This window comes from Macaca nemestrina, chromosome 1, assembly GCF_043159975.1.
Source record: "Macaca nemestrina isolate mMacNem1 chromosome 1, mMacNem.hap1, whole genome shotgun sequence".
Taxonomy (NCBI): Eukaryota; Metazoa; Chordata; class Mammalia; order Primates; family Cercopithecidae; genus Macaca; species Macaca nemestrina.
The window spans coordinates 61166466-61192554 of NC_092125.1; the positions used below are offsets into that span (position 1 = coordinate 61166466).

General features: G+C 53.2%; 1 protein-coding gene across 14 annotated transcripts in view; it reads left to right on the forward strand.

Annotated features, from left to right (window-relative positions):
* Positions 1-1216: 1216 nt before the first annotated feature.
* Positions 1217-26089, forward strand: part of LOC105484759 (PTPRF interacting protein alpha 4) — a 52729-nt gene continuing 27856 nt past the window's right edge. For 5 of the 14 annotated variants that reach the window (XR_989200.3, XR_011612859.1, XR_011612860.1 and 2 more), the window contains exons 1-13: positions 1217-1369; positions 13343-13975; positions 18420-18521; positions 18953-19117; positions 19401-19475; positions 19714-19803; positions 20423-20614; positions 20891-21037; positions 21298-21432; positions 23269-23352; positions 23625-23756; positions 23965-24027; positions 24720-24811. Coding sequence is in view for 5 of the 14 variants with exons in the window: in XM_011746686.3 (XP_011744988.1) it covers positions 13742-13975; positions 18420-18521; positions 18953-19117; positions 19401-19475; positions 19714-19803; positions 20423-20614; positions 20891-21037; positions 21298-21432; positions 23269-23352; positions 23625-23756; positions 23965-24027; positions 24720-24811 (1511 nt within the window). In the remaining 9 variants the exon portion in view is untranslated. Of the gene's footprint in view, positions 1370-3048; positions 3338-10632; positions 10917-10973; positions 10995-13342; positions 13976-18419; positions 18522-18952; positions 19118-19400; positions 19476-19713; positions 19804-20422; positions 20615-20890; positions 21038-21297; positions 21433-23268; positions 23353-23624; positions 23757-23964; positions 24028-24719; positions 24812-26089 lie in introns of those variants that run through there. The other 9 variants (XR_989203.3, XM_011746690.3, XR_011612862.1 and 6 more) reach the window with 6 other exon arrangements.

Consider the following 26089-nt stretch of genomic DNA (forward strand, 5'->3'; position numbering starts at 1 on the left):
TGTTGACTGGAAGCCTTATTGATAACACAAACAGTTGATTAATGTGTATTTTGTATATGTAGTATATACCTTATTACAATAAAATAAGCTAGAGAAAAAAATGTTATGAAGAAAATCATAAAGAGGAGAAAATTACTGTTCATTAAGTGGGTCATCATGTTGAGCAGGCTGACGAGTAAGAAGAGGAGGGGTAGTCTTGCTGTCTCAGGGGTGGCGGGGAAGGAAGAAAATCTGCATGTAAGTGGCCCTATGCAGTTGAAGGCTGTGTTGTTCAAAGTCACCAATTTAGCTTCACTTACCACCCCTCAGATCAGAATTACCCAGATTTCCCTGTCTTCAAAGAGACGCAAGGAAATTATGCCAAATGGTGAATATATAGGGTGGAAGTTAAATGAGAGAAGGTTGTATGTGTCATTGATCTCAGCTATGGCATTTGCTGCTGATACAGAACATGCTGTGTATATGTCTATAAATACATACACGTGAACACATTGCATGTATATAGAAATTGTTCACACTTTTAGTGGTGCTTACTGGGTATTGGTAAAGGATTGAGTAGGCACACTGTGATGAAACTTCACAAAGCAGATGGAAAAGATGCATTAATAGCCACAGGGGGCAGGGTAAGGGAGCAATTCAGGAAAATGGAGAGGCTTAGCTAAAATTTGTCAGTCAGTAATTCTGGCATTTGAGACTTGTTTTCATACTATGTATATGTAATAGACAAACCATTTTGTAGTAACAGTGTTAGAACAGCCAGGTGCCTGAAGGCAAGCGACACAATTCACTGAACTGCATACTACAGATGTAGTATCTGGATATCAAGTTTCCCCACTTAAAAAACGGGTGCGATCAAAAGAAAAGCAAGTAATGGGCAGGAGAGAGCAAGTGTGAAAGGTGGCAAACTATTGACAACAATTACAAGGCCGAGACTAAGGCCAATTTAGGGAACAGGCTGTTAGACTCGGAACAGGGGCGAGTTCAGAGGGAGGGGGCAGAATGTTGGCAGCACTCCTGTGACCTGAGACCCTCCTGCAGGGTAAAACCCTGGCACTTTGCCACCTCCAAGGCTGAACCAAGATGGCGCGCAGCCTCAAAGCGGCGCTCTCGTCACGTGCCGGGACCGGAGGCGCTTGGGGGCGGGAGGCGTGGCCTCGGGCGCGGCAGCCCGGCCCCGCCCAGGGGGCGGAGCCTGGGGGGGTTGTCCACGGAGGAAGGGGGCGGGGCTTCGCGGCCGGGCGCTTGGGCGGCGGAGGTTGCAGCTACCTCGGCGCCGGCTCGGTTCTAGGACGTGTCGGTCTGCACCGGTCGGGGGCGGCTCCCTGCTGCCTCCGAGCCTAGCTGCCTGGCCTTCGGCATTTGCAGGCAGGTGAGCGCCCAGAGCTTGGACTGGGGTAGGATGCGTCTTTTCCCCACCTCCAACTCCCCTCGACAGTTTGGGGAGGGGTCTCGTCTATCGTGCCTCAGGAAACAGCCCTTTTTGACTCCCCATGTGCTGTCTCCGGCAGGCGTCGGTACGGCTCCCCCCGCCGCCCCTCGCCAGCCTTTGCGGTGCCCTGTGCCCTTGGGGGTGAAGATGGGGGCGATGCCCGATCTGCGGGGAGGGTGTGGGGTGCGCCCTCTGCTCCATCGGCTTCGGGGGAGGGGGCCGAGTTGGCGAGTCTCCCGGTGGGAACGGAGCAGACTGCGCCCCCATTTCCCCTCCAGGAGAGTCAGAAAAAGCGCCTCTCGGCTCCAAGGCTAACCCCACTCCTTTGGGGACGCGCTTCTGAGGAGCTGAGGTCTTCGCTCTTCGCGGGGGTCTTAATCCTTCCCGCGTTCCTCATAGCACCCCTGTTCCTGTTGCTAGCTCTCCATTCCTCGAACTGCCAGCCTCAGTCTGTGCCAGAGATGCCCCCATCTCCGCAGTGCCAGGGCGGTGGGGTGGAAGGAGCGGCCAACCCGAGGCCTGGTGGGGGTGGCGACAGGGGTGGGCGCAACAGGAAAAGAGGGCTGGAATAGAGGTGCCTGAACTGGAGGGTGGGAGTGGGGTGCTGACTGACGTCCACACAGTAGGGATGTTTTCTAGCACAGATTTTGAGGTTTTGATGGTGGTTGGGAAGAGAGAGGTCGGGTTGGAGGACTTGGAGACATGGTGTAGGTGGTTTTTTTTTGAGAAAGAAGAGGGATCCAGGACAAGGTGCCACTAGGCGCTGATGTCACCTTTGAGGAGAGGTGTGCTGGTAGTTTCCATCAGAGGAGCGGAAGAGTTGAGGCCGTTCTGTGTGGAGAGCAAGTGGTTAAGGAGCCTTTGCTTAGCAGGGAGATCCCTTCCTGGTGTGCGCTTAAGGGTCCTCTCCAGGAGCCAGGTTCCGGGGATTTCCCATAGTCCTTTCCAGAGTTGTTGGATCTGGTACCTAGTACTTTGTTCAACATCCAGCAAACATTTATTGGACACCTACTATCTGCCGGATACTATGCTCGGTGCTAGGTCTTCTGAAGGCAATTTACAGCCACGGAGCAGCTGAAAGGTACACATAGTAGGCACACATAGTAGGTATTCTGTTAACACCTCCCTCACCCCCCACCCCCATTCTGTTACATTACTGTTGGATTAGAAAAAGAAAGAAATGTGTCCACGTACTTTCAAGCAGCTGTCTGAACTAGACTGTAGCCTACACACCCCCTACCACTATTAACTGGCCAGGTAGTCCCAGGGACGCTGCCTAAGCAAAAGGGCAGCTTGAATGATTTTCCTTGGTTATTTTCTCAGATTTTGTCCTGAGGTTTGAGGAGGCTTCCTGGGATAAATGGTATCTCCAAGTAAGGAGATAGTGAATGACAAAATGGTTATTGGGGGCCAAGAATGTCCTAGACACTCTGCGTTGTGGGAGACGCCATCTCTGGAAGATGGAAGAGTGTGGGGGAGGAGGGCGTGGAAGGGAATTCTTATCCAGTGGGGTTGGGGTTTGTGCTGCTGAGCATGTCATGATGTCAGAACTGTGCAGTGCATGAGGTCTGGCTGCTGGGCTGTAAAGGAGGGCTGGAGGGGCAGGGCATGGCAGGCAGCCAGGCTCCTGGGTCTCGTCTCTGAGTTGATTGCTGAAATCTTAAGAGTTGAAAAGAGTTGTCAGGGATGGCTTGTAGTTCCTCATGGAGCCTCCGAGGATGGCAGAGCTAGAGCTAGGCAAGAGAATGAGTAGTCAGGCTGTGGTGGTGATGAGGTGGGGATGAAGGCTCAGCAGGGCCAGGGAGCTGGGTGCTAAGGGGGTTTTAAGATACGGGCGGCTAGCCGAGGCCTTCGAATGCCAAGGACATTCTCCCCTGGGCTTTAGGCCCTACTGTGTTGGCTCCATAGGTGAGTTGCTGTAGAAACAGGCATGGCAATTGAGTGGTATGGAGGAGTGTGTGTGCGTGTATGTGCACACGTGCATGTGTGTGCACATGCGTGAGTGTGTGTGCTTGTGCTTGTGTTGGAGAGGAGAAGTGGTGGGGAGCAGGGAGGATTGAGGGAGTGAAAACTGCCTCAAAGTCTGGGTCCCACATAGGGAATTGAGAGAAATGGAGGGGAGGGAGTGGGGTCAGAGGGAGGGACAAGTGTGTATTGCAGCCACATGAAGTCACCATCTGTCCCCCTCTGGCCTGCTAGCTCACTGACCTATAATTAGCTCTGGAGGGCATACGGTGCTGGCTCACAGGAGCGTGGCACTTCGGGTGGCCAGCAGAGTGGAGGATTCAGAGGGACCATGGTCCTCGATGTACTGTGGAAGGGGCTGCTTCTAGGGGACCCTCTGCATTTGCTGTACTGGGAGGGGCCTGAGGCAACTGAGAATGTCACAGGGACAGCGCTGGTGGGGGAAACAGCAGTGGGGGAAGGAGCTCTAAGCGAGGATGGCAGGAGACTCCAGGGCTGGGCTGAGCCTGAGGCCTCCCCGCTTGTTGCCTGGCTGCTGGCACAAGAAGCACGATTGCTGCCCAGCTCATTGCTCTGCTTTCAGAGAGGCTCGGGTGCTGCAACCTCAGGGCCTCCTTCACGTATCTCCATCCCCCGAGGTGAAGTCAGCTCTAGCATGTAGTAGCCACCTGCCTTTCACTTGGTGATTGAGAGGCCTTGGCTGGCGCTGCTTCGTTTTGAGAGAGCTGGAGGAGAAGCTGCCACCAGTTAATTCAGTTGGTCAAACTCCAAGTGGTGTTCAGCACTGACCCCCTGACTGTGCCAGAGACTGAGTGTTTGGTCACGTGCTTCTCTGTACTGCTGTCCAGTGATTACATGTGTATCTGTGTTCTCTCAAGTAGCCTGTGGACTTTCTGTCTTACATGTCTTTTGCTTTCGTAACAGTATCGGATGCATGGAAATCACTCAGTAAGTGATTGTTGGATTGAATTGAAGAGGTCTGTCTTCTGATCCCGAGTTCCATGAAGCAGGGCCTCCTTGCCACTGGAGATATTTAACCTGGAGCAGCGAAACCTCTGGGGACCCAGGACACTGGTGTTACATCCCTGTGGGGGCATTAGATGCAGTGGGCAGTAGATGAAGTGAAAACTCCCCAGTCTCTCATAAAGCATGGCAAATGGATTTATAACCCTGAACAGTAATATGAATGTATAGTATGGTATATACGTATTTTATATCATGTAAATATATACTGTATATACTACTGTACAGTGATTTTACAAAGAGTACATATGCACAATATAATTTTGTAGTAAAGTGTCAGATGAAATAGCCGATTTGATTTTAGAGGCCTTTACTGCTTATTTCACCCAGCTGTTAGAGTTGAATGCTCATAAGTTAGAGATCTACTTGATGTGCCTTCATGGCCACTGTCTTCAGATAGATAACTGTCATTTCAAAGAGAGATGGGTTTTCCATTCAATGGAAGAAAAAGCTTCCTTAGAACGATGAAACCTTCCTCATTTGATAGTGAGCTCCTTGTTCCTGAAGGATAATCAGGTCAAGACTGGGCTGCCAGGGATGTTGTGAAAGAAACTCCCACACAGGGTGGGAGGTGGCCTTTGTGACCTCCGAGAGCCCTTCTGAGTCCAGCTGTGGGGTGAGGCTGGATGGGAGAGGGCCTCGGCAGCTGCTTCAGAAGATGGCTCTCCTTTGGCCTAGAGGAGCGCTGCTGGGACTGGAGGCCTGGGGAGTGGGGCCGGGCCTGGAGCTTTGCCTGAGCTGTTCTGTGAGGAGTGAGCATTTTGGGACATGCAGGGGGGCGACCCCAACAATCTCATGGACATGGAGGCCTGGGCTTGGGAGATGGTGCAGTGCATCCCCGATGGGTGAGGGTAGGTAGAAAGTTGGGGTGGCCCCAGTTCCATGACTTCAGCTCAAACTAGGCTAGTTGTGGAACGCCCCAAATTTTTGGTCCTACTTTGGGGCAGAGCACCTGGAGCTAGTGGAGCTTTCATTCTTTCAGTATCACCCCCTCCCTCCTCTCTCGCTCATACCTTCTCACACAGGTTCAAGGCCACACATGGACTTACACTGTCTCATGACCACCAATACACTTTCATGATCACACACGCATGCTGGCACAAGCTCTCACAGCCCCCATGTGCTCCTGTGAGCATGTGTGATGTTATGAATCCCAGGTGCTTGTGCATGTATGAACATACACATTTACTGTCATGGCTGTGTACCCACACGTGTATTCTCATGACCACAATTATATGCAGTCATGAGCCCTGATGTACTTAGGACCACACACATCTACACACTGTCATGAGTCTATACACCTACTTGCTCTCATGCTTATGCTCTCAGGACACCATACTTATGACCATAACTTTACACACAGACATACACACAACATACACACGCTCTCTCTCTGCCCCTTTCCCCCTCTCTCTCCCTATTGCCCACGCTGGAGTGCAGTGGCATGATCATGGCTCACTGCAGCCTCAACCTCCTGTGTTCAAGTGATCCTCCCACCTCAGCCTCCCTATTAGCTGGGACTACAGGTGCATGCCACCATGCCCAGCTAGTTTTTGTATTTTTAGTAGAGATGGGGTTTTGCCATGTTGCCCAGGCTGGTTTCAAAGTCCTGAGCTTAAGCAATCTCCCTGCCTTGGCCTTCCAAAGTGCTACTGAGCCCAGGGCTTATGCCCGAGGTATGAACTACTACTGTGCTGGCTTCTCTTCCTTTTTGCCACACATATATACCATGCATTCTCACGATGACACACACGTTCTGTTGCATGAAGACACATGACACCCCCCCATTCTCTTTTCAAACTGCCCTCCACTTCTGTGACCACATACAAATGCACATTTTGTATGATGCCTACATTCCTCCCTGCAGTTCTGTACTCTGGACTTTTTACACCTGGTGCCTATTAGCACTCTGGACCGTCCTCTTCTCTGCTCTGCGATGGCTCCCTAATCTGATGGGTTGTTCTACGAATGCAGTGACTTTGAGGATCGTGTTTAATATTTGTCCCACATGGATCCCTAGTTTTGAAATATTTTTATTCTCCAAATTTGCCATGCTTATTACTTTGTTTCTTCTTCTGCAAACATTATTTGAGGACATTTGTGTTGATTAATGGCTCTGATTAGCAGAAGATGCCTAGAGTTTTCTCTGGGAATGTACTTAATGATGTAAGTTTAGCAAAAGCTGTGTCTGTGTTCGGTGGTGCAGAGTCATATTTTGGCTTGGTAACTATATGATCTCTATTAGACATTTGGAGTGTGGAAAATAGTTGGTTGGCTCCTGGTGTTACTTGTGTAGCATTCCCAGGGTTGTCATTGTTGCACTGATGTACAGCCTTTCTGAGAACGTTTTTTTTTTTTTTTTTTTTTTTTTTTAGCAGGGGTCTTCTGTAGACAATATTTAAACTAGGGATTTTCTAACCTCTTCATGGACTTGGAATCCTTTTATACGATTGAAACCTTAATCAGATGTCCCATAAAACGGACAGATTTGGAGTTGATGGGATTAAAGTAAGAAAAGGGAATTTAGAGCCTTTTGAATTTGTCACACCTCTTCACCCTCCTTTTGGCCCTGGACTGCCCCTAAAGGTACTTTGTCATAAAGCTTAGCTTGCAAACCCCAGTCTTAAGTTAAAGAGGTAGGTGTGATGTCTATAATTTTGGGTATTTCAGAAGAGGAACTATTTGCGGGTGGGAGCTCAGAGGCTTGTAATTCTGCCTTCCCCGCTGGTTTTTGTTGTTGTTGTTGTTTTTGAAATAGGGTCTTACTCTGTCACCCAGGCTGGAGTAAGCAGTGTGATCTTGGCTTACTGCAGCCTCCATCTCCTAGGCTTAAGTGATCCTCCCACTTTAGCCTCCTGAGTAGCTGGGACTACAGATGCATGCCGCTGTGCCCAGCTAATTTTTTTTTTTTTTTTGTAGAGAGGATGTTTCACCACATTGCCTAGGCTGGTCTTGAACTCCTGGGCTCAAGCAATCTCCCAATTCATCCTCCCAAAGTGCTGGGATTAGAGGCATGAGCCACCATGCCCGGCCTTCCCCATTAGTTTTGACATTAGTCCTCCTAGGGTGGCAATGACAAGGGTGACCATATGGCCAGGTGAAACCTGTGTTCTGGTGTGATTGTTAACAGTGGTTTACTGTCTAAACCATGACCCTGTAAACCAAGAGAGTCCTGGTCTGGACAGTAAGTTCTGTGCTCACTCAAGTGATAGGCCATGTCTTGGGAAGAAGTGGCCCATGTCTAACTCCTGGGGAGCAGCTGGAGAGCTGGGCTTCACAGACTCAGGCCCAGGGGAGCCTGTCTGAACAGATGCTTCCTTCCATGTCCCCTGAATGAGCCTGGCATTAGGAGGCTGAGTGTATTCAGAAGCTGGTGCTAACCTGTGCTTGGGCGGCATTTTATACTTCTCAGAACTGTTTCATGTCTGTTACCTCTTTGAGCCTCATGACAACCTGTGAGAGCGCTAGAGTGTATTGTATGTTACAGTGTTCCTTTTCCAGACTTGGGAACCTGAAGCACAGAGGGGTAAAGTCTCACTGCTAGGCGTGTCGGGGGCCTAGAGAACTGGATGCTTTTGAAGGGATCTGTGGCTAGCAGTGGAAACTCTTAAGTAGGGCTCTTCCGAGAGTTTTTTTGCTGGGAATGGCTTCCTGTAGCCAGAATAGATGTTTAATTTTCTTATTGTAGTTCATTGGGCCCAGACTTGAGGCGCTTTGGGAGCCTAGGGTGCTGAGAGTTCATTAACACTTACGGAGTGTTGCTGGGTGCTGATCTCAGCGCTTTGTGTAGGCTGACTGTAGACATCCTGTGTCCCAGCTGTCTGAGGTGGGTACTGTTATCATCCCCATTCACAGAGGATATGGGGAATGGAAGCGCAGAGAGATTCAGGATCTTCCCAGGGTCACCTGCATGGTCCGTGGGCATGACAGCCTTCGGAATCATCAGCTGCTCTGGAGTCTGCCTTTCAAGACAGGAGCAGCCCCCATCTTGCTCTCAAGAAGGTTTAATTTTCAGACCGAGTGTGGTGGCTCACGCCTGTAATACTAGCACTTTGGGAGGCCGAGGTGGGCGGAGAGCTGAGGTTAGGAGTTCAAGACCAGCCTGGCCAAAATGGTGAAATGCCATCTCTACTAAAAATACAAAAACAAACAAACAAACAAAAAACAAATTAGCCAGATGTGGTGGCGGGCGCCTGTAATCCCAGCTACTCAGGAAGCTGAGGCGGGAGAATCACTTGAACCTAGAAGGTGGCCATGTCAGTCCTGTTTTGGAGTTCCCCTTCTTTGAAGTCAGTCAGGGATGGACTGCCCTGGAATGACCGTCAGCACAGTTCTGTTCAGTTCCATGTGTGTTAGGGCCCTGTGTTAGGGTACTCAGAGATGGGTCTACAGATGAGATGATGTGAAGTAAGAGAAGTCCCACGAACAGAGGTATAACTAGAGGGCAGCGCTGGCTCAGCGGAAGGCAGATCTCACACATTGGAGGGATCAGAAGAGACTCCATGGAGGAAGTGGTGTTTGAGATGAGCTTAGCAGGGTGATCTAAGCTCCCTAGACCAACATGGAAAGGGAGATGAGAGGCAGACCAGTGAGGAGCTGGACGAACAGGAGCTATAGGTGGGCCCTGGGAACAGGCCTCAGTGAGCAGGGCTAGGGAAGGGCTAGGGAGCAGCAGGAGAGGAGGTGGGGCTGGATTTCTGGAGGAGAGGACGAATGAGGGCCAGGCTTCTGGGGGTGCAGAGCTGGACAGGGAAGAAGGAGAAACTTCTGGGCAGCCTGAGGCATGGGCAGCTGAGCTGCAAGCCCACGGCGGGGAGAGTGTCTGAGAGTCCCAAGGATGAGGGCTCCCAAGAGTGTCTGTTTCTGCAGTGCCTATGGGAGTGGGGGGCAGTGGGGGGGACTCAGGGAAGCTGCCTACAACTTGCTGTGGAACCAGCTAGGGGCTGGGAGCAGAGATTTGGGTGCATGGAGGACGGGGCCTTCCAGGGGCGCCTTTCAGTCACCCATGGCCTCATGACCATCTTGGCTGCTCTGCAGAGGCCTTCCCCCAGGCTGGAGGAGGAGAGGGACAGGGAAGGCTGAGGGGAGCTGTCCTCCGGCTGCCATCACCCTGATGAGGGTGGGGAAGGTTTGTTGGAGGAGACATGAAGTCTGAAGGGGTTGTCTTTACCCTCTCTCTTCTTCCTCCTTCTTCTACCCTTCTTTGGCATGAGACAGACGAATTGAATCCTGGTTCTTCATTTCACTAGCTGCATAGACTTGGTTACATGACATTGCATCTCAGTTCTCACTTCTGTGAAATGGGAAGAAAAATTACATCTTCCTTGCAAATAATTATGAGGATTAAAATAATTCATACCATTTGGAAGCACAGTGCTGGGCACATGGTGAATGTGAGTGACTCATAGCAGCTCTGGCGACCGTTATTTTTCTGGAAGACCCCCGCCCTCCGCATTTCCTCAGATCCTCCCCCGACCTCCAGTCGGACGGGTGTCTGACCCTCCCCTTTTCCCTCGTAGCTGCCACCTGGAGGCTCCATTTTTGCCAAGCTGAATAGCCCCTCAGACGCTCCTAGCAGCCTTGCCCCGGGCTGTGGTCTCCGCAGGGGCTGGCAGCCTTACCCTTGTCCAGCTCTCTTCATGGCCGGGCCTGCCATCTGGTAGGCAGGAGGGAGCCAGGCCTGTGTGTGGGGCCAGCCAGAGCAACAGACCCAAGTGCCCATCCCTCCTGTGTGTTAGGAAAAGGTGGGGGTGACTTTTGGGATGCCAAAGAGGCCCCCAAGTTGCCTCTTCTGTGTTTCTGAAGGCCCAAGGCCTACTTTTTGTCCAATCCCCCACCCCCTACACGCACACTCACACCCACTCACTCTTGAGCCCTCTTCTGCTGTTTCACAGCCTGCCCACACTCCTCCCCGGCAAAGCCCCTTGCAAATGCTTGCTTTGGGGACTGGCAGCTTTCGCCTCTGAATCAGGACCTGTGAGTGTTACTTAGAAATTGTGCGGGAGTTGAGGAGGCTTCTGTTAGGCCGAGATGATAATTGCGCTATTTAAAGATGGCCCTGGAGCCAGAAGGAGCCGGAAGGAGCCAGATGCCCCACGTGGCTGTCCTGGGGCCCCCTTCTGCTCACTGTGCCTGTGCAGCGGACAGGACAGGGGCAGGAGGTCCTGGACAGTTATCTCAGGGGCATCTGCCTGGCAGTCCTCTCTGGGCTATCTCCAGACCAGCTCTACATGATGCCATTTGGCCAGGGGAGGTGGAGTTGCTCCCTGGCACCTGGTTTAGAGAGAGGCCAGGAAAGGGCTAGCGAGAAGAGAAGCAACCAAAGCCAGCTTCTCAGTTGCTAAAATGACCAGGAGGATTTGGGGAGGCCAGGTTGGACCAGATAGCCAGTACCTCACAGTGGGCAGCCTGAGGTTCTGTTCTGCCTGCCTGAGAACTTCTCTAGCCCCTTTCCTGTAAGAAGCTTTAAAAACTCCACCCACAGGCGGCCAGCACTAAGGTAATTCACACTTCCATGCAATCACAGGGTGCTTTCTACTCTTCATTTACTGCCCAGCCATGAGCTCATCCCTCTAAGGTAGGCAAAACCAGGGTTGTGGGTTTTGTCTTATAGCCAAAGCCTCAGTAGGTGGTAACAAGCCTGAGGTCACCCAGCTGATCTGTGGCAGGACTGTACCCTAGTCTCCTGAGTCCCTGCTCTCAGCTTTTTCCTATATGCTACGCTGCAGGCTGCCTGGGGATCTGCTGGGCTGGGGTCATTCCTGGGGTACCTAAACTCCTTCCTGGCACACTACAGTCTTCTCCAAAGTTAGTCTTTGCCACAAGGGGCCACTTCCCCAGCCTAGTCTTCTCTTTTGGCCTCTCATGGCATCTTGGTGGGTGTGGAGGGGTGGGGGAAGATGGGGGGGTGGTGTGCCTGGATGTGGATGAACTTGGGGAGGTAGGCTGGGGCCATATGGCCTTTCAGTCTCAGGGCTGGAGCATTCAGGGTGGAGGGGCCTGGGCATGGTGGATGGGAGAATTGGGGGAACGGCTGTTATCAGCCTCAGGGAGACAGCAACTCTGGACAGACTGGGGCAGCAGCCCCTCCTCTCCACTCACAGCTGCTCTGAGGGGCAGGGAGGTGTGAGTAGGCTGCCCTGGGAGCAGCAGTACTGGGGAAAGGAGGGGGCAGACCAAGCTTCTACTTTTTACTTCTGTAGCCTTCTGGGACCCTGCCCTCCACAGTGGCCATCTGGTTTGGGAAGGATCCCCTTGACCAGAGTTTGTGTCCAGTTTCTATGCATGGGAGTGTGTATGTGGCCATGTGTGTATCTGTCCTAGGTCTCCGTGTTTCTGTCTCAGTGCATGTGTGTGTGCACGCCCACATGCCTGCTTGCACTTCTGAGCCCCCCTGGGAAGGGCTGTGAGTGTGAGCTCTGAATTTTGAAGCTGGTGCACTAACTTTCCTTGGATCTAGACCCCGTGTTGCTCCCCAGTCTCCCTCTTCCTTTCCCCTATTTCTGCCTAGAGCATTAGTACTCTGGGGAGGGGGTCCAGGTAGGAGAGGCCAGCCGTTCCCCTGCTGGGTTCAGTCCTGCCACAGGCCTGTGCAGTGTCTGACCTCTCACCTCACACTGGATCCTGATGCTTCCTGTCCACCCTGACCCTCCTAGTCTGCCTGTTATTCTCACCCTGAGGGTGGACAGAAGGCTTTCCTAGCGTCTCCCATAAGATAAAAGAGAAGGAAAGGAGGGAAAACGTCATTTTTGGGCCACCTCCAGTGTGCCCATTGCTGTGCTGGGGGCTTCACACCCCTTCTCTCCTTCTGCTGGGGCCTCTGAAGACAGTCCTCCCTGAAAAACGACTCAGGTGGTAGCTTTCTAATGTGGACAGGGAGGTTGGAATCTGATTGCAGGCAGAGAAATCCCCAGCTGCACGCGGCCTTTCTCGTTACTTCCGCGTTACTTCATCGCTGGCTTCCGTTGCTCTGACCATTGGGCCCCCTGTGCCAGGCTCAGCGTATCAGCAGAGCCAGGCTGTGCACATGCTAACTGACCTCGCTGGTGGGTTCTGCGGTGTCAGCAATGGGTAATGATGCCGAGGGAGCAGATTCTCAGCCATGATAGGGGCCACACTGTAGCCCCACCCTAGGAGAGTGGCACCCCGCACCTCTACATCACCCCTGGGTTCCTTTCCATCATTCAGTTCCTGCCAGAGGTAGGAGGCTGTGAACTCAGAATCCAAGCCTGCTGTCTGTCAGGCCTGTGTGCTGTCCTCCTTGGCAGGTTTTGGAAGTGGGGAATGACTTGAGCCAGAGCCTCCTCTCTGAATTATGGGCAATGCAGCAGGTCAGGGCTCTCTGCCTGCCCCAGTACCCAGTCTGTGCCTCTGCAAACCCTTAGCCATGTTGTGCCAGTGTCCAGGGCAGGAACTACTCTGCCCCTGTTTCCTATGACCCCAAGAGGTCCAGCCTTTAGGACTCACAGCCACTCCCACTAAGAGTCCTTTCTACCCATCTGCATTTGCTTGGTTGACTTAAGTGATGGGGAAAAGGTTGGGGGTGGCACAGAGACCCTATTTCCTCCCCTCTCACCCCCAGGTCTCAGGAGGACTCTGGGCATCCTGCCGGCTGCTCTCCTGCCACTGACTGAATCATTTCTATATTTGGCCAGTGAGCCACATGGGTAGGGGAACCACTGCTACTGCGGCTGCACTTCTGACAGCTGTGGAGAGCAGGGGGAGGCAGAGGCTGGGCAGTAGGCATGTGCATTCCTTGGGAGAACTAAGGAGGTGCCATCAGAGTGAGTAAGCCTGGAGAAGGGGCATGCACCAGCACCTCCCTCTCCTCCACTTTCTAGTTCAGGTCCTGTCTCCTCTGCTCCACCCCCTCCCCGATGCCCTTCTCCACCCAGTTGGTACTCACAGCAGTTTCTTTTCCCACAGACACACTGCCCTCCAGAAACGATGGGTGTCGCTAGATCCAGCTGGGACTCTGCCAGCCTCAGGCGCTCAGTCTAAGAGAAGGGCCATCTTCCAGCCCTGCTCTCCCTGCCTGTCATGGCCACATTCGGCTGCTGTCTGCATGTCTGGGGACACAGGGCACCCAGCCCCAGCCCTGAGAAGTTAAGCCAGGCCTTCTGGCTCAGTTCCACAGGGGCACTCCAGACCCCAGGCCCCTTTCAGAGCAAAAGCAACTGATGCTATGGGAGAAGCCCCTGCCCACCTGTCCACTCACCTGGCACTGCCCACTCTGAGACCCATGCACTGGGTTCCCCTGGAGGTGCCAACCCTGTGAGTCCCTCCCTGTCCCCTGACGCTGAGAAGGCTCTGCCCTCCCCCACCATGTGTGAGGTGATGCCCACAATCAATGAGGGGGACCCCCTGGGGCCCCCTCTTGGCGCCGATGCTGACGCCAACTTCGAGCAGCTGATGGTGAACATGCTGGACGAGCGGGAGAAGTTGCTGGAATCTCTTCGGGAGAGTCAGGAGACCTTGGCGGCCACGCAGAGCCGGCTCCAGGATGCCCTACATGAGCGGGACCAGCTCCAGCGCCACCTTAACTCTGCCCTCCCCCAGGTAAGGCCCTAAGGCCTGCGTCTCGCTTAACCCCTTTCCCTCCCCTAGCCCTGCTAGATCCACTGGGCCCTCAGCTCATCTGCGTCTATTTGCATATCAACAATTGGAATTAACCAAGCATTTACTCTCCTTCCTCTCTCTACTTGAATTCTTTCCCTGTCACTTCCAAGCTCCTCAGTCTGGAATTGGTTTCCCCTGGAGAAATGGATGGAATTTGATGTGGATAGAAAAACGCAACCATAGGTGCCAGCTGCAGTGAGCCCAAGCGGCCAGTAGGTGGCACCCTAGACTGGAAAGAAACCTCCTCCCTGCCTACTTCTCTCCAGTGCCTTGTTCTTGGAGGTGGTGGGTGGGGAATCACAGACAGTAGAGACGGGAGAAGCCTTAGAGATCATCTCATCCATCTCCATTACTGCATAGATGAAAAAAGCAAGAGATATCACATGGAAGATGATGGGCAGAGCTGAGTCTAGCGGCCGGATGTTTTGACATCCTGTCTCACACTCCTCAACAGCACAGCCACTAGCTGTCCTGTAGTCCCGTGTACTGTGTCCTTTCTGTGGACCAGGCACTTTGTAAGGATTCTCCCACTAAATTCTTATAACCCTGAAGTTGGTGCTATTACCACCATCATCCTATTGTACAAATCACGGAACTAAAGCTTGGGGAGATGAGTAAGTTGTTCGTGGCCATCCAGGTAGTGTGTGGTGGAGGTGGGAACTGAGCCTGGGGCTAAGTGCCTGGAGAGGCCAAGTTTCTCACCACCGCACCTATTTCTCCCTCACTGCATTGGCCTGGGAGCTCCCTTCTGATGCCTGCTTATCACCCACTTGGTAGATATTCTAGGCATGGCACATGCTCTGGGGATGCAGGAGGGAGTGGGAGCCTAGATGGTTTGGTTCTTGGGCTGTTTAGCTTCTGCTTGTCAAAGAAACTGTGAATTCTGCCTAATAACCAGGCCCAGAAAGGGCTGGGGGTTGTGTGTCTGTGAGACAGTGCTCACACTGACTGTGGGAGCATCCGGCCCTCTCCGCCCCTCGTATGAGCAGAGAGATGGGTATTGGAAGCTGGCTCCAATACCCTGGCATAGCCTACCCTGACCCAGTGGGGGTGCTGCTGGGGTTGGGGAAGCAGCCCTGAGGAGCCGAAGAGCTCAAGCCTCAGTGCCAGGCCCTTGCCGGTGTGTGGGGAAGAGTACCAGGGCTGGGCCTGGGTGGGTGAGTTTCTTACGCAAAAGTGATGCTTAGTGGACAAGAATATGGAGCCCTGGTGAAGCAGCCAGGTGGGCAGGTGGGGCCCTCCTCTTTCACTGTGCACGAGGCTCTGAACTTGCCCTAGAGTGAATGAACTAGTTCCTGCCCCCAAGGAGCTCATAGACTAGGAAGGAGACATACAACCCATGTGACCGGAGAGAATGCAGAGGAAGATAAGAGAGGCCCAAAAGGGTTATTAAGCACAGTATCAGTGATAAAAATAGCTGCCTTTGATGGGCTTGGGCTAAGTGCTTTCTATACATTGGCTCATTTGACTCTCATACCAGCACCTGGAGGGAGGACTGTTACCTCTGTCTTACAGATCAGAGAATGCGGCTCAGAGAGGTTAGGTAACTTGTTCAAGGTCATACAGCTAACAGGGGCAGAGCTGAGATTTGATCCCAGGCCTACTCGACTTCCCACACTGAAGCGTCATGAGGGCAGGGGTTGTGTCTTTCTTGTCACTATATCCCCAGTGACCCGCACAGGACCTGGTATGTGATAGGTGCTCACAAATATTTGTGGTTGAATGATGGGCTCCCAAGTTGGTGTTCTTGACCACTCCTCCAAATGGCTTTCTGGAGAGGGAGAGAGCCTCCCCATGGGGAGTCTGGACAGCTCCCAGCAAGGCTTTGTCCTTTGAGATGGGCTTTGAAGGATGATTACAATTTCATCAGGTGATGACAGAGGTTTTCTAGGGGGAGGGAGTCCACTGAGCCAAGATGTGATATTAGGAAGGCACACCGGTGTTTAGAAACAGCAGGTGAGGCTGGGCGTGGTGGCTCACACCTGGAATCCCAGCATTTTGGGAGGCCGAGGCGGACACATCATGATGTCAGGAGATCCGAGACCATCCTGGCTAACACAGTGAAACCTCGTCTCTACTAAGAAAAAAAAAAAAAAAAAAAAAAAAAATTAGCCGGGCCTAGTGGCAGGTGCCTGTAGTCCCAGCTACTCAGGAGGCTGAGGCAGGAGAATGGCATGAACCTGGGAGGTGGAGCTTGCAGTGAGCCGAGATCGTGCCACTGCACTCCAGTCTGGGTGACAGAGCAAGACTCTGTCTCAAAAAAAAAAAAAAAATGGAGAAACAGCAGGTGATCCAGGTTGACTGGGTCTTAGGGAATATGGAAATGACATGAGAGAGAAGTTTGAAAACCAGGATAAGAAGTTTGTATTTGTAGGCTGGGTGTACTTTGTAATCCCAGCACTTTGGGAGGCTGAGGTAGATTGCTTGAGGTCAGGAGTTCAAGACCAGCCTGGACAATGTGACAAAACCTCATCTCTACAAAAAACCAAAAATTAGCTGGGCATGGTGGCAAATGCCTGTGGTCCCAGCTACTCGTGAGGCTGAGGTGGGAGGATCACCTGAGCCCAGGCTGCAGTGAGTTGAAATTGAGCCACTGCACTCCAGCCTGGGTGACAGAGGAAACCCTGTCTCCTGTGTTTGTAGACAGCATTGTGCTTTGGGAGATTTGTAGATAGCAGTGTGTCAGATAGGTTAGAGGTGGGAGGGAGGGTACAGATATCCTGTGGTGAGGGAGATAAGACAGCTGCTGAGCTTGAGGCCAGGAGGGGGGTAGCACCAGCCTTTTGGTGGTGGTGTCATGGTGTAGGGCTAGGTGGCAGGCTGTCAAGCCCTGTCTCTGGGTACAAGCATGTGTACTTGAGTGCGTGTGCCTGTGAAAGTGTGACTGTGTTTGTGCATAAGCTGAGGGATGAGGCAGCATTAGGCCTGGGCTTCTGGAGTGTGAGATGCTTGACCTTGACCACCTTTGGCCATGGCCCTGATAGAAAGGCAGTAATCGAGTAATAATGTCAGAGGCTCATGGTTTCTCATGCTCTGGCATCTCTTGTCCCTTGTCCCCTCCCACAACCCTTCTAGCCCCTTTTGCCCTGTCTGGAGTGATGAGAGGGGATTGGGAGTTCTTCCTTTGGTCACCAATGCTTGGTGTGTGAGGGAGGCTTCAGGTTAGGACAGGGGTGAGGCCTGTTGCATTGCTCTTTGACCTCGGACATCCACAGAGTTTGGGCCACTCATTTGAAAACCTCCCTGCAAGGAGGTGATGTTTAGCTAAACAGGATATGATGAGCCTGGAATGTGGGAGCAGTCTGTCACCCCAGTATGCTTGTCCTGATGTGGGAGGGTAGGCTGACAGTGTGGAAATGGATCCCTCTAGAAATGATACTTGGTACATAGATATTTGGTAAAGCCAGGGCAAGTGCCTTGGCATTGGGAGCTGGGACACAGCCCTTGCTTGGTTGAGCAGGGCTCCTAGAAAGCCTGACTGGGCAGGTCTGCATGCTCTCTTGCTCCTATGTAGGTAGGTCCTTTGATCTGCTTATTTCAACAACTACTTGCAGTTTGCAAAGCCCTGGGATAGGGCTGGAAGAGCTCCCTGGGTCACTCATGCAGACATTATCTTCAAAACCTCTTTCTCTTCCCCCTTATTTATTTATTTGAGATGGAGGCTCACCCTGTTGCCCAGGCTGGAGTGCAGTGGTGCTCACTGCAACCTCCGCTTCCCGGGTTCAAGTGATTCTCCTGCCTCAGCCTCTGGAGTAGCTGGGATTACAGATGTGCGCTACCACGCCTGGCCAATTTTTGTATTTTTAGTCGAGACAGGGTTTCACCATGTTGGCCAGGCTGGTCTCGAACTCCTGACCTCAGGTGATCTGCCTGGCTCAGCCTCCCAAAGTGTTGGGATTACAAGTGTGAGCCACTGTGCCGGGCCTTCTCTTTCCTCTTTCATATCCATCAGTTTCTGTTTGGACTTTACTCCACCAAACCAGAAGCGAAACTCCCCTCCATCAGTTTCTAAAAGAAAATGTCATTGAATTCCTGGAGAAATGGAAATGCCAAGTGGGAGGGAGGAAGTGATCTGGTCATATTGGTAGCTGGATGGGGAAGGGTCTGCAGAGCAGACTCAGTGACTTTCTCACTCTTGTGTACAACTCTGTTCCCTTGGATTCTAACACATGGAATGCATGGAGGACCCAGAGATGTGGACCCCTCTGGAGGAAGCACATGCTAGCTACAGGTTTACTGACCTGCAGTGTGGATGGATTGGGATTTTGTGGGGGAGGTAGTGGAAGTAGGGGATGGGTGAGAGGATCCCATCGCTGACTTGCGCGTGCAAGGCACTGCTTTGGGGGTGAATCCCCAAGCACTGAGGGGCCTTGGGGGTTTTCAGGAATTTGCCACCTTAACCCGGGAGCTGAGCATGTGTCGGGAACAGCTTCTAGAGCGGGAGGAAGAGATATCAGAGTTGAAAGCAGAACGGAATAACACACGGGTAAGTGGGGATGACCTTGTTTGTTTGTGTGTGTGTGTGCGTGTGTGTGCATGTATGGGGGTGTGTTGTGAACACCTTGACCAAGAGAGCAGGCAAGAGTGGGGCCAGGCACAGTCCTAGCTCAAGCCCCATCCTTCCCTCCTCCTGTCTCCCATCCTGGGGTGAGAGTACCTCATTTAACCACCAGTACTGGGCTCTTCACCTGTAGTTGCTGGTTCACAGAAAGCTCAGGGTGCTGGGGAGAGGCCGGGGCAGCCAGCTTGGGTAGTATCAGCTGGGGCAGCAGCTCTGTGCCCATTTGGAAGTATTTCAGTGTTTTCACAGTGGGATGGCTGTACTCATGTCTGTTTGAGGACCACGTGGACCCTGCTTGTAGCCCCTGGGGCACATGCTTACAGCCCTCCCTTTCACCCTCCCTTGCTCCCTGCCAGCTGCTTCTGGAACATCTGGAGTGCCTGGTGTCCCGCCATGAACGGTCACTGCGGATGACTGTGGTGAAGCGCCAGGCCCAGTCACCTTCGGGAGTCTCCAGTGAGGTGGAGGTGCTGAAGGCCCTCAAGTCACTGTTTGAGCACCACAAGGCCCTGGATGAGAAGGTGCCCACCTGCCTGCCAGCCCCCACATCCAGCTAGGCTGCCCTGGAGCCTCCCATGTATCCCTTCTCTGAGATTTCTGTGGCTGGTATTTAGGGAATACTGGCTCCCTCCAAACATTGTCTTAACTTCAAGGTCCTCCTTTTAGGCTCCCTCCTGCAAATGTGCTTCTTAGTAGGCCCTTCACTGCCCTTGTGCTCGGTGATGGTAGACCAAGCCCAGGCTCTTCCAGCCTGACTCAAGTGGGGTCCCCCTTTCTTCCTCCATCTCCCCTTACCTCGAGCAGGTGCGAGAGCGGCTCCGGGCAGCGCTGGAGCGAGTCACCACCTTGGAGGAGCAGCTGGCAGGTGCCCACCAGCAGGTAAGCTGCCTGCTCACTCTCTGCAGCTCCTGGAAGTCCAGGCTGGTTCACCCCTGTGCCCTATTCTGTTTCTCATCGGATTTCTCCCTGCCATGGCTGGAAGCTGCTAGGCAAGGCTAGGCTCAGCACCTCTTTATAGGAGACACTTTTTAACTAAATCAGGGGCTTTGGAAGGGTCTGGAATGTATGGGAGGTTCTCTTCTCTTTGACTCATTGCCCTGGGACCTGTGCCCTACAGGTGTCTGCCCTGCAGCAGGGGGCAGGGGTGCTGGATGGAGCGGCAGAAGAGGAGGGGACTGTGGAGCTGGGGCCAAAACGCCTGTGGAAGGTAGGTCATGGGGAACTGTGTGGCCGGGATCATGTGTTCCCCAAGGTGGGAGGTTGGAGGCCCCGCCCTGCCTTAGTTCAGTAGACCAACTGCTTGAATTAAATTTGGGGCTTTCTCCAATATTTCCCCTTCTCCTTTCTTCTTCTCCCTACCCTGTTTGCAATGAAATCTGTAGATTTTTATTTTAGTGCCCAACACATGCTGGGCACATTGTATGCTTGAATCTACTTGAGTTGTTAGTAGATTTGTGTGACTTGTGTTAGTATTTTTGTGTGACATTTGACTTGTGTGGCAGCATCAGGCAAGATTCCTTCTCTCTCTGAGCCTTTGTTTCCCCAGTCATGCCCCTTTCTGGGTTACAAGAGGCTGGCATAACAGATAAAACTAGAAACTTGTTTTTCAAGAGAGACACAGGATAGCAATGTGTTTGGTCATTGTCAGGAGTGACCTTCTGGGGCCCAGAGGGAGGCAGTTGTAGCCAGAGGAGTGCTGTGATGTTGGGGACAGAGCTGTGACCTGCTCTGGGTGTGCTGTTCCTCCTCCCATCCCCTGGGATAGGGGAGTGGGGTGGGTGGGATGCTCCTGTGACTCACAGAGCTCTCTGTCCCTATCCCTGGAGGAGGATGCGGGCCGGGTGGAGGAGCTGCAGGAGCTCCTGGAGAAGCAGAACTTTGAGTTGAGCCAGGCCCGGGAGCGACTGGTCACCCTGACAGCAACCGTGACTGAACTCGAGGAGGACCTGGGCACGGCCCGCCGGGACCTCATCAAGTCGGAGGAGCTGAGCAGCAAGCATCAGCGGGACCTCCGGGAGGTGTGTGAGGGCGAAAGCCTGCTCCATGACCTCATTGTGGAGGGTGTGGAGGGAGAGCCAGGCAAGGGCTCTGGGGCATGAGACTGAACACCTGCCTACTTGGCCTTGCTCCATTGTGGGGCGCAGTCATGGAAAGGGTGGGCCAAGGCCAGAAACTGACAGGGGAGTGTAGCTCATGCCCCTTAATGGGTTCCAGTCAGCCAGGTATGGGTGGGGAGGCATAGACAGGGGCAGGGAAAGGCTGGTGACCGTCCCTCTCTTCCCGTCTTCTCCCAGGCTCTGGCCCAGAAGGAGGACATGGAAGAGCGGATTACTACACTGGAGAAGCGCTACCTGGCTGCTCAGCGTGAGGCAACATCCATCCATGACCTCAATGACAAGCTGGAGAATGAGTTGGCCAACAAGGAGTCCCTGCACCGCCAGGTACCTCCTCGGGGTGTGGTGGGCATAGGCATTGTACTTAGCCCTGGAGGTGTCCTCGTGAACCTACTGGTGGTAGCTGAGGAGCCCCTGGGGTCCTGCAGGTCACCCTTTGAAAGGGGAAGTCAGGCATCTCGGGCAGCCAACAACCAAGATTGTCCCTTGCTGCTTCTGACCTGTCATCTGCTCTCTGCTGAGGCTGGGGTGGGGGTGGGGGCTTCAGAGCTCCCTTTTGAATCACTTCACCGCCCCCACATTGCTAGTGTGAGGAGAAGGCCCGACACCTGCAGGAGCTGCTGGAGGTGGCAGAGCAGAAGCTGCAGCAGACGATGCGCAAGGCAGAGACGCTGCCAGAGGTGGAGGCTGAGCTGGCCCAGAGAATTGCAGCCCTCACCAAGGCAAGTGGGCCAGGGGCCTGGGATCTGCCTCTGTCCTCCATGTTCTGAGCTCTCAGGGAGCCAGGCAGGGAAGGGAGTGCGCAGGAGGCGCACTGGGCCAGGAGCCAGAAAACTGCTTCCCGCCGTGTGATTCCAGGGAGCACACTGCCTTGTGCTTGTCAGTTGGAAGAGTAATCCCTGTCCTCATCACCCTGCAGGGATGTGACAATCTCATAAGAAGGGGTATAAAAGTACTTGAAGGAGAAGAAACTATGTTGATGCAAAGTGTTTTTTTTTTTTTAAAACCTCTACACCGTTGTGGTGAATACTTTCTTTCACTTGGGGCTGGAGTAGAAAGATTAGGAATTTCATCTCTGGAAGGATGAAACCCTAGAAGAGATGTGGTATATATATCCCTGAAGGGGAAAGGGGTGAGAGTTAGGTTGAGTACATCTTTCATTGCCAAATTGAAGCTTCTAGATCTAGGGACTGCTCCTGGTTGTTTGAAGCCTGCAGTTTTAGGATGAAGAAAAGATAATATGATTTTATTTAATGGATACTTCATGAAGTAGTAATTCCTGAGAGGTATGCTGACTGAAAACATAATAGGTGCCGGAAGAGTCAGGTAAATGCATGGATGTAGACATGCAGGGGTTAATCAAAATAATTTAGGAGTGTTTTCAGCTGGTTAGTCTCATATGGGATCTTCGAACCTGTGGCGAGAAGGAAACCGGTGTTTAGGAAGCACCAGGCACAGTGCTCAGAAGGGAGAGGTTGGCCAGCCAGTGTGCAGCTCAGCTGCTTCGAGGACGGAACCCGCAGCCTGGCTGTGTCCCAGCAGACCCAGGACCAAGACTGCTTCTGCCACTGACTGTCTCTGCGACCTGGGAAAAGTCATCCCCTCCCTTAACTGGGCCTCAGTGTCCTTACCACTATGGTGGAGTTAGACGGGATGGTCTTGGAGGTCTTTCCAGCCTCGAGGAACGAAGGATTGGGTCGAAATCACAGCAGAGGATGTTATGTGTGGGCTGCTTAGCAGTCAGCTTTAGTATCTCCCAAAGCTGACATGAAGGCCTGGGCTGAAATGATTAATACAGTCAAGTGAGTCATCGCAGGAGGAGTTTAAAGAAGGATTTCCTGACTGTAAGAGATGTGGCTCTCTAGAATATCTTGCCAGCAGAGACAGTAGGGTCTCCATCTCTGGACACCCATAACTGGAAAGGGAGATTACTACACCTGGGCTGGTTTAACAGCAGAGCTGTAACCATGCAAGGCTAACATTTGTTGAGTGCTTACTATGTTCTCAGTGTTCGCCTTGGATTATTTCATTTAGTCTTCGTGATGGTCCAGTGGGCTTGGGTGCTATTATTACCCACATTTTACAGATGTGGAAACGAAGGCACATAGAGGTTTGGTAACTTGCGCAAGGTCACACAGATGGTAAGAGGGAGCCAGGATTTGAACCCAGGCAGTGTGGCACGAGTCCATGCTCTTCAGTGTGGTTCTATCCATCTGGAGGCATAGAGGTTTATGGTAGGTCATGCTTTCAAGTGGAGCTTTTTCTGGAAGCATGGGGATTATTTACAGTCTCTTGAACTGCTAGCTCCAGGATGTTTTAGGGCTAGGCCTGAGTGAGGAGGAGGCAGGGGAGACCTGGCAGGTATTGAAGTACCTGGGAAGAAAGGCAATGGGGATGGTGGTCCTGCTCCAAGTTGATAAGTGGAGGCTGAACTTCATTGATACCGGGGGCCATGATCCCCAGGGCCACCCTGGCACCAGGGTGCAGGGGATATGGGATGGGGCCTGAGCAGGAGGAACAGAGATCTGCGGGCTGCACCGACCCATCCCTGCCCCTAGGCTGAAGAACGACATGGCAACATTGAGGAGCACCTGCGGCAGCTGGAGGGACAGCTGGAGGAGAAGAACCAGGAGCTGGCACGGGTGAGGGCACCCGGCTGGGCCCTCAGGTCCCCTCCTTCCCCCAGGACAGGCTCCCAGGGCGGTCTGTGGAAGGGGCATGGAGGAAGGGCCTGGCCAGGGACACAGTCACAGAGAGTGGGAGGAGGCTGGCAGGTGAGGGGGGAGGTGGTCAGGAGAGTGGAGAGAGGGGCTGCCAGAGGATGAGAAGAGGACAGGGGAGGGAGTCGAACCCCAGTGGGAGAAGGTGGTCCTCCCTGGGAGGGTGGCCTGGTGCGAGGCAGGTGGCTGTGCAGGTGCGCCAGCGGGAAAAGATGAACGAGGACCACAACAAGCGGCTGTCGGACACAGTGGACCGGCTGCTCAGCGAGTCCAACGAGCGTCTACAGCTCCACCTGAAGGAGCGCATGGCAGCCCTGGAGGAGAAGGTGCCTGGAGGGGCGGGGTTGGGATGTGAGAGGTTAGTGCTGGGTGTGGCGGGGGATGGGGGGAGGCGGGACTGCGATGGGCGCAGGCAGGATCTCACTGGGGTGGGTAGCCAGCCTGGAGAGGAGGGACTGAGACTGCACACCCGGAGGCTCAGGTCTGGATTGGGAGAGGAAGGCAGGGGCCTGGCTCACGGCTGCTCTCCCCCAGAACACGTTGATCCAGGAGTTGGAGAGCTCCCAGCGGCAGATTGAGGAGCAGCACCACCACAAGGTACCCGGCTGAGGCCAGCCCTGCCCAGCCTGGGAGGGCCGGGTTGCAGGGAGGAAAGGACACCCTGCTTTTAACACTGCTGCTCTGATATCCGGCAGTGTTAGTGCCTATGTTAGTGCACTACATACGTTATTCCGTGATTTCTTATTAGAGCCCATCATAGTAGATGCATCACTGCCCACAGGTAAAGAAGAAACTGAGGCCAGAAGCTTAGGGCAGAGGTGGACAGCAGAGAGGCAGGGCCCAGTGAGGGGCTCCACCGCAGGATTTGGAGGGAGCTTCAAACCCTGGTGCAGCCAGAGCCTGGTGATTCTAGGAGGATTTGCCTCTGTCCTGGCTTTGGCAGTGTCTGTGAGGTCTGAGAGGGCGCTGGGGCCCTCTTGCTGCCCAGCCTCATCTGCTGTGCGTTTGTGCAGTAGTGAGGCGTCAGGAGGCCTAGGCTAGTAGAGCTCTCCCCAGACAGACCCCTTCCTGGCCCTGCCCCTCTGCCCATCCTTCCAGTCACTCTCCGGTTGGACCTCTTCTCTTTTGGTGTCATCTGTGGGCCTGGCTTGGGGCCCCTGGCTTTGGACTTTGCAATACATTCTTCAGCATCTCCCCAACTCTGCTGTCTTCTTTGTCCCTCTCTGACTCCCGCCCTCCCTCTCTTCCCCTCCCTGGCCCCCACCCCCACCCTGGGTCTGCTGGCACAGGGCCGCCTGTCTGAAGAGATTGAGAAGCTGCGCCAAGAGGTGGACCAGCTGAAGGGCCGAGGGGGCCCGTTTGTGGATGGCGTGCACTCCAGGTACTGCAGCGCCGGAGGTTGGGCATGCCAGGATGGGGTCCTATCGGACCCTGCGGAAGGAGACTTCCTTCCAACAAAAGACTGCCCAGGACCTCAGGGTCCTCCTCCTGTTCAGGGTGGGACACTGAGGCTCAGAGAACTTGGTCAAAGTCACCCAGCTTACTTGGGCAGTTTGGGAGGGAACACCTGTCCTCCGAGGGCTGCTGAGAGGCGAGTCATCAGACAGTCAGTGCTCTGTCCCCGCTGTGGTAGGACATAGGCCATGGTTTCTGCTTCCTTGACAGAGGGCACACCCCTGAGAGAGGCCTGCACATCCCTTGCTTAGCCCTGTCCCACAAGGCCCACTGGTAGGGAGGGCCACTCATTCCAGTTCTCTTGAGAGTCAAGGACCACCCAAGTTCAGGCAGCAGGCAGAAAGGCAGCAGGAGAGATTGGAATGAAGCATCAGAAACTTCCTTACTGGAAGTTGAGATGCCGTGGCGATCCTACGGTCTTGGCATCCCTTTTCTTGAAACCATTGTAAGAGAGGGAGCTTACCTCCTAATGCTTGAATTAGGCCCATGTTTAGGGAACCTCTGGATTTTCCCCCACATTTTGTGGAGCAATGGGTATTGAACTCAGACCTCGAGCCTGTCCTCAGTACCCAGGCCAGAGAGGTGGGGTGAAGACAGAGGAGACTGAAGTGGATGGTGCCACTCAAGGTTCATGGCTCTTGGCTGTTTTCTCTCCAAACCAAAGTCTCTTAGATCAGAACCCTTGCCGTTCCCTTTGATCATGTGCTTGCTCTATCAGGGAAATGGGATGAACTACCGTGAAGAAAGGTTAATGGAAATATGCATATGGATGTGTGTGGAGGGGCAGTGCTTGAAATAGGGAAGGGGATGTTGAGCTTGAAGAAGAGAAGCCTGTGGGTGTCTGGGTTGGGAGAGACTTTAAGTACCATCTCCATGTTCACCAGGAATTATTGTATATGGCTATGAAGAGAAGCAGAGGATGGAGACAGGTAACAGTAGTTGGGATTTCTCCTACTTCTCCCATCCTGACCAGAAGAGACAACCCCTCAATTAGTAAAATATGGCCAACAGTACACCAAGCCATTTGCCACTGCTTGGCTTTTTTTTTAATGGTTGGGAATGCTTGGGTTCGACTATAGAATCATTGGGTACATCATGGAATTGGGGCTGAGTTGCAGGGAGAAAAGGGGAATATGCGGGAACTTCCCTCTCCATCCAGCGACCTCATATAGTCTGTATAGACACTGTGTCCCTTCATTCTGGA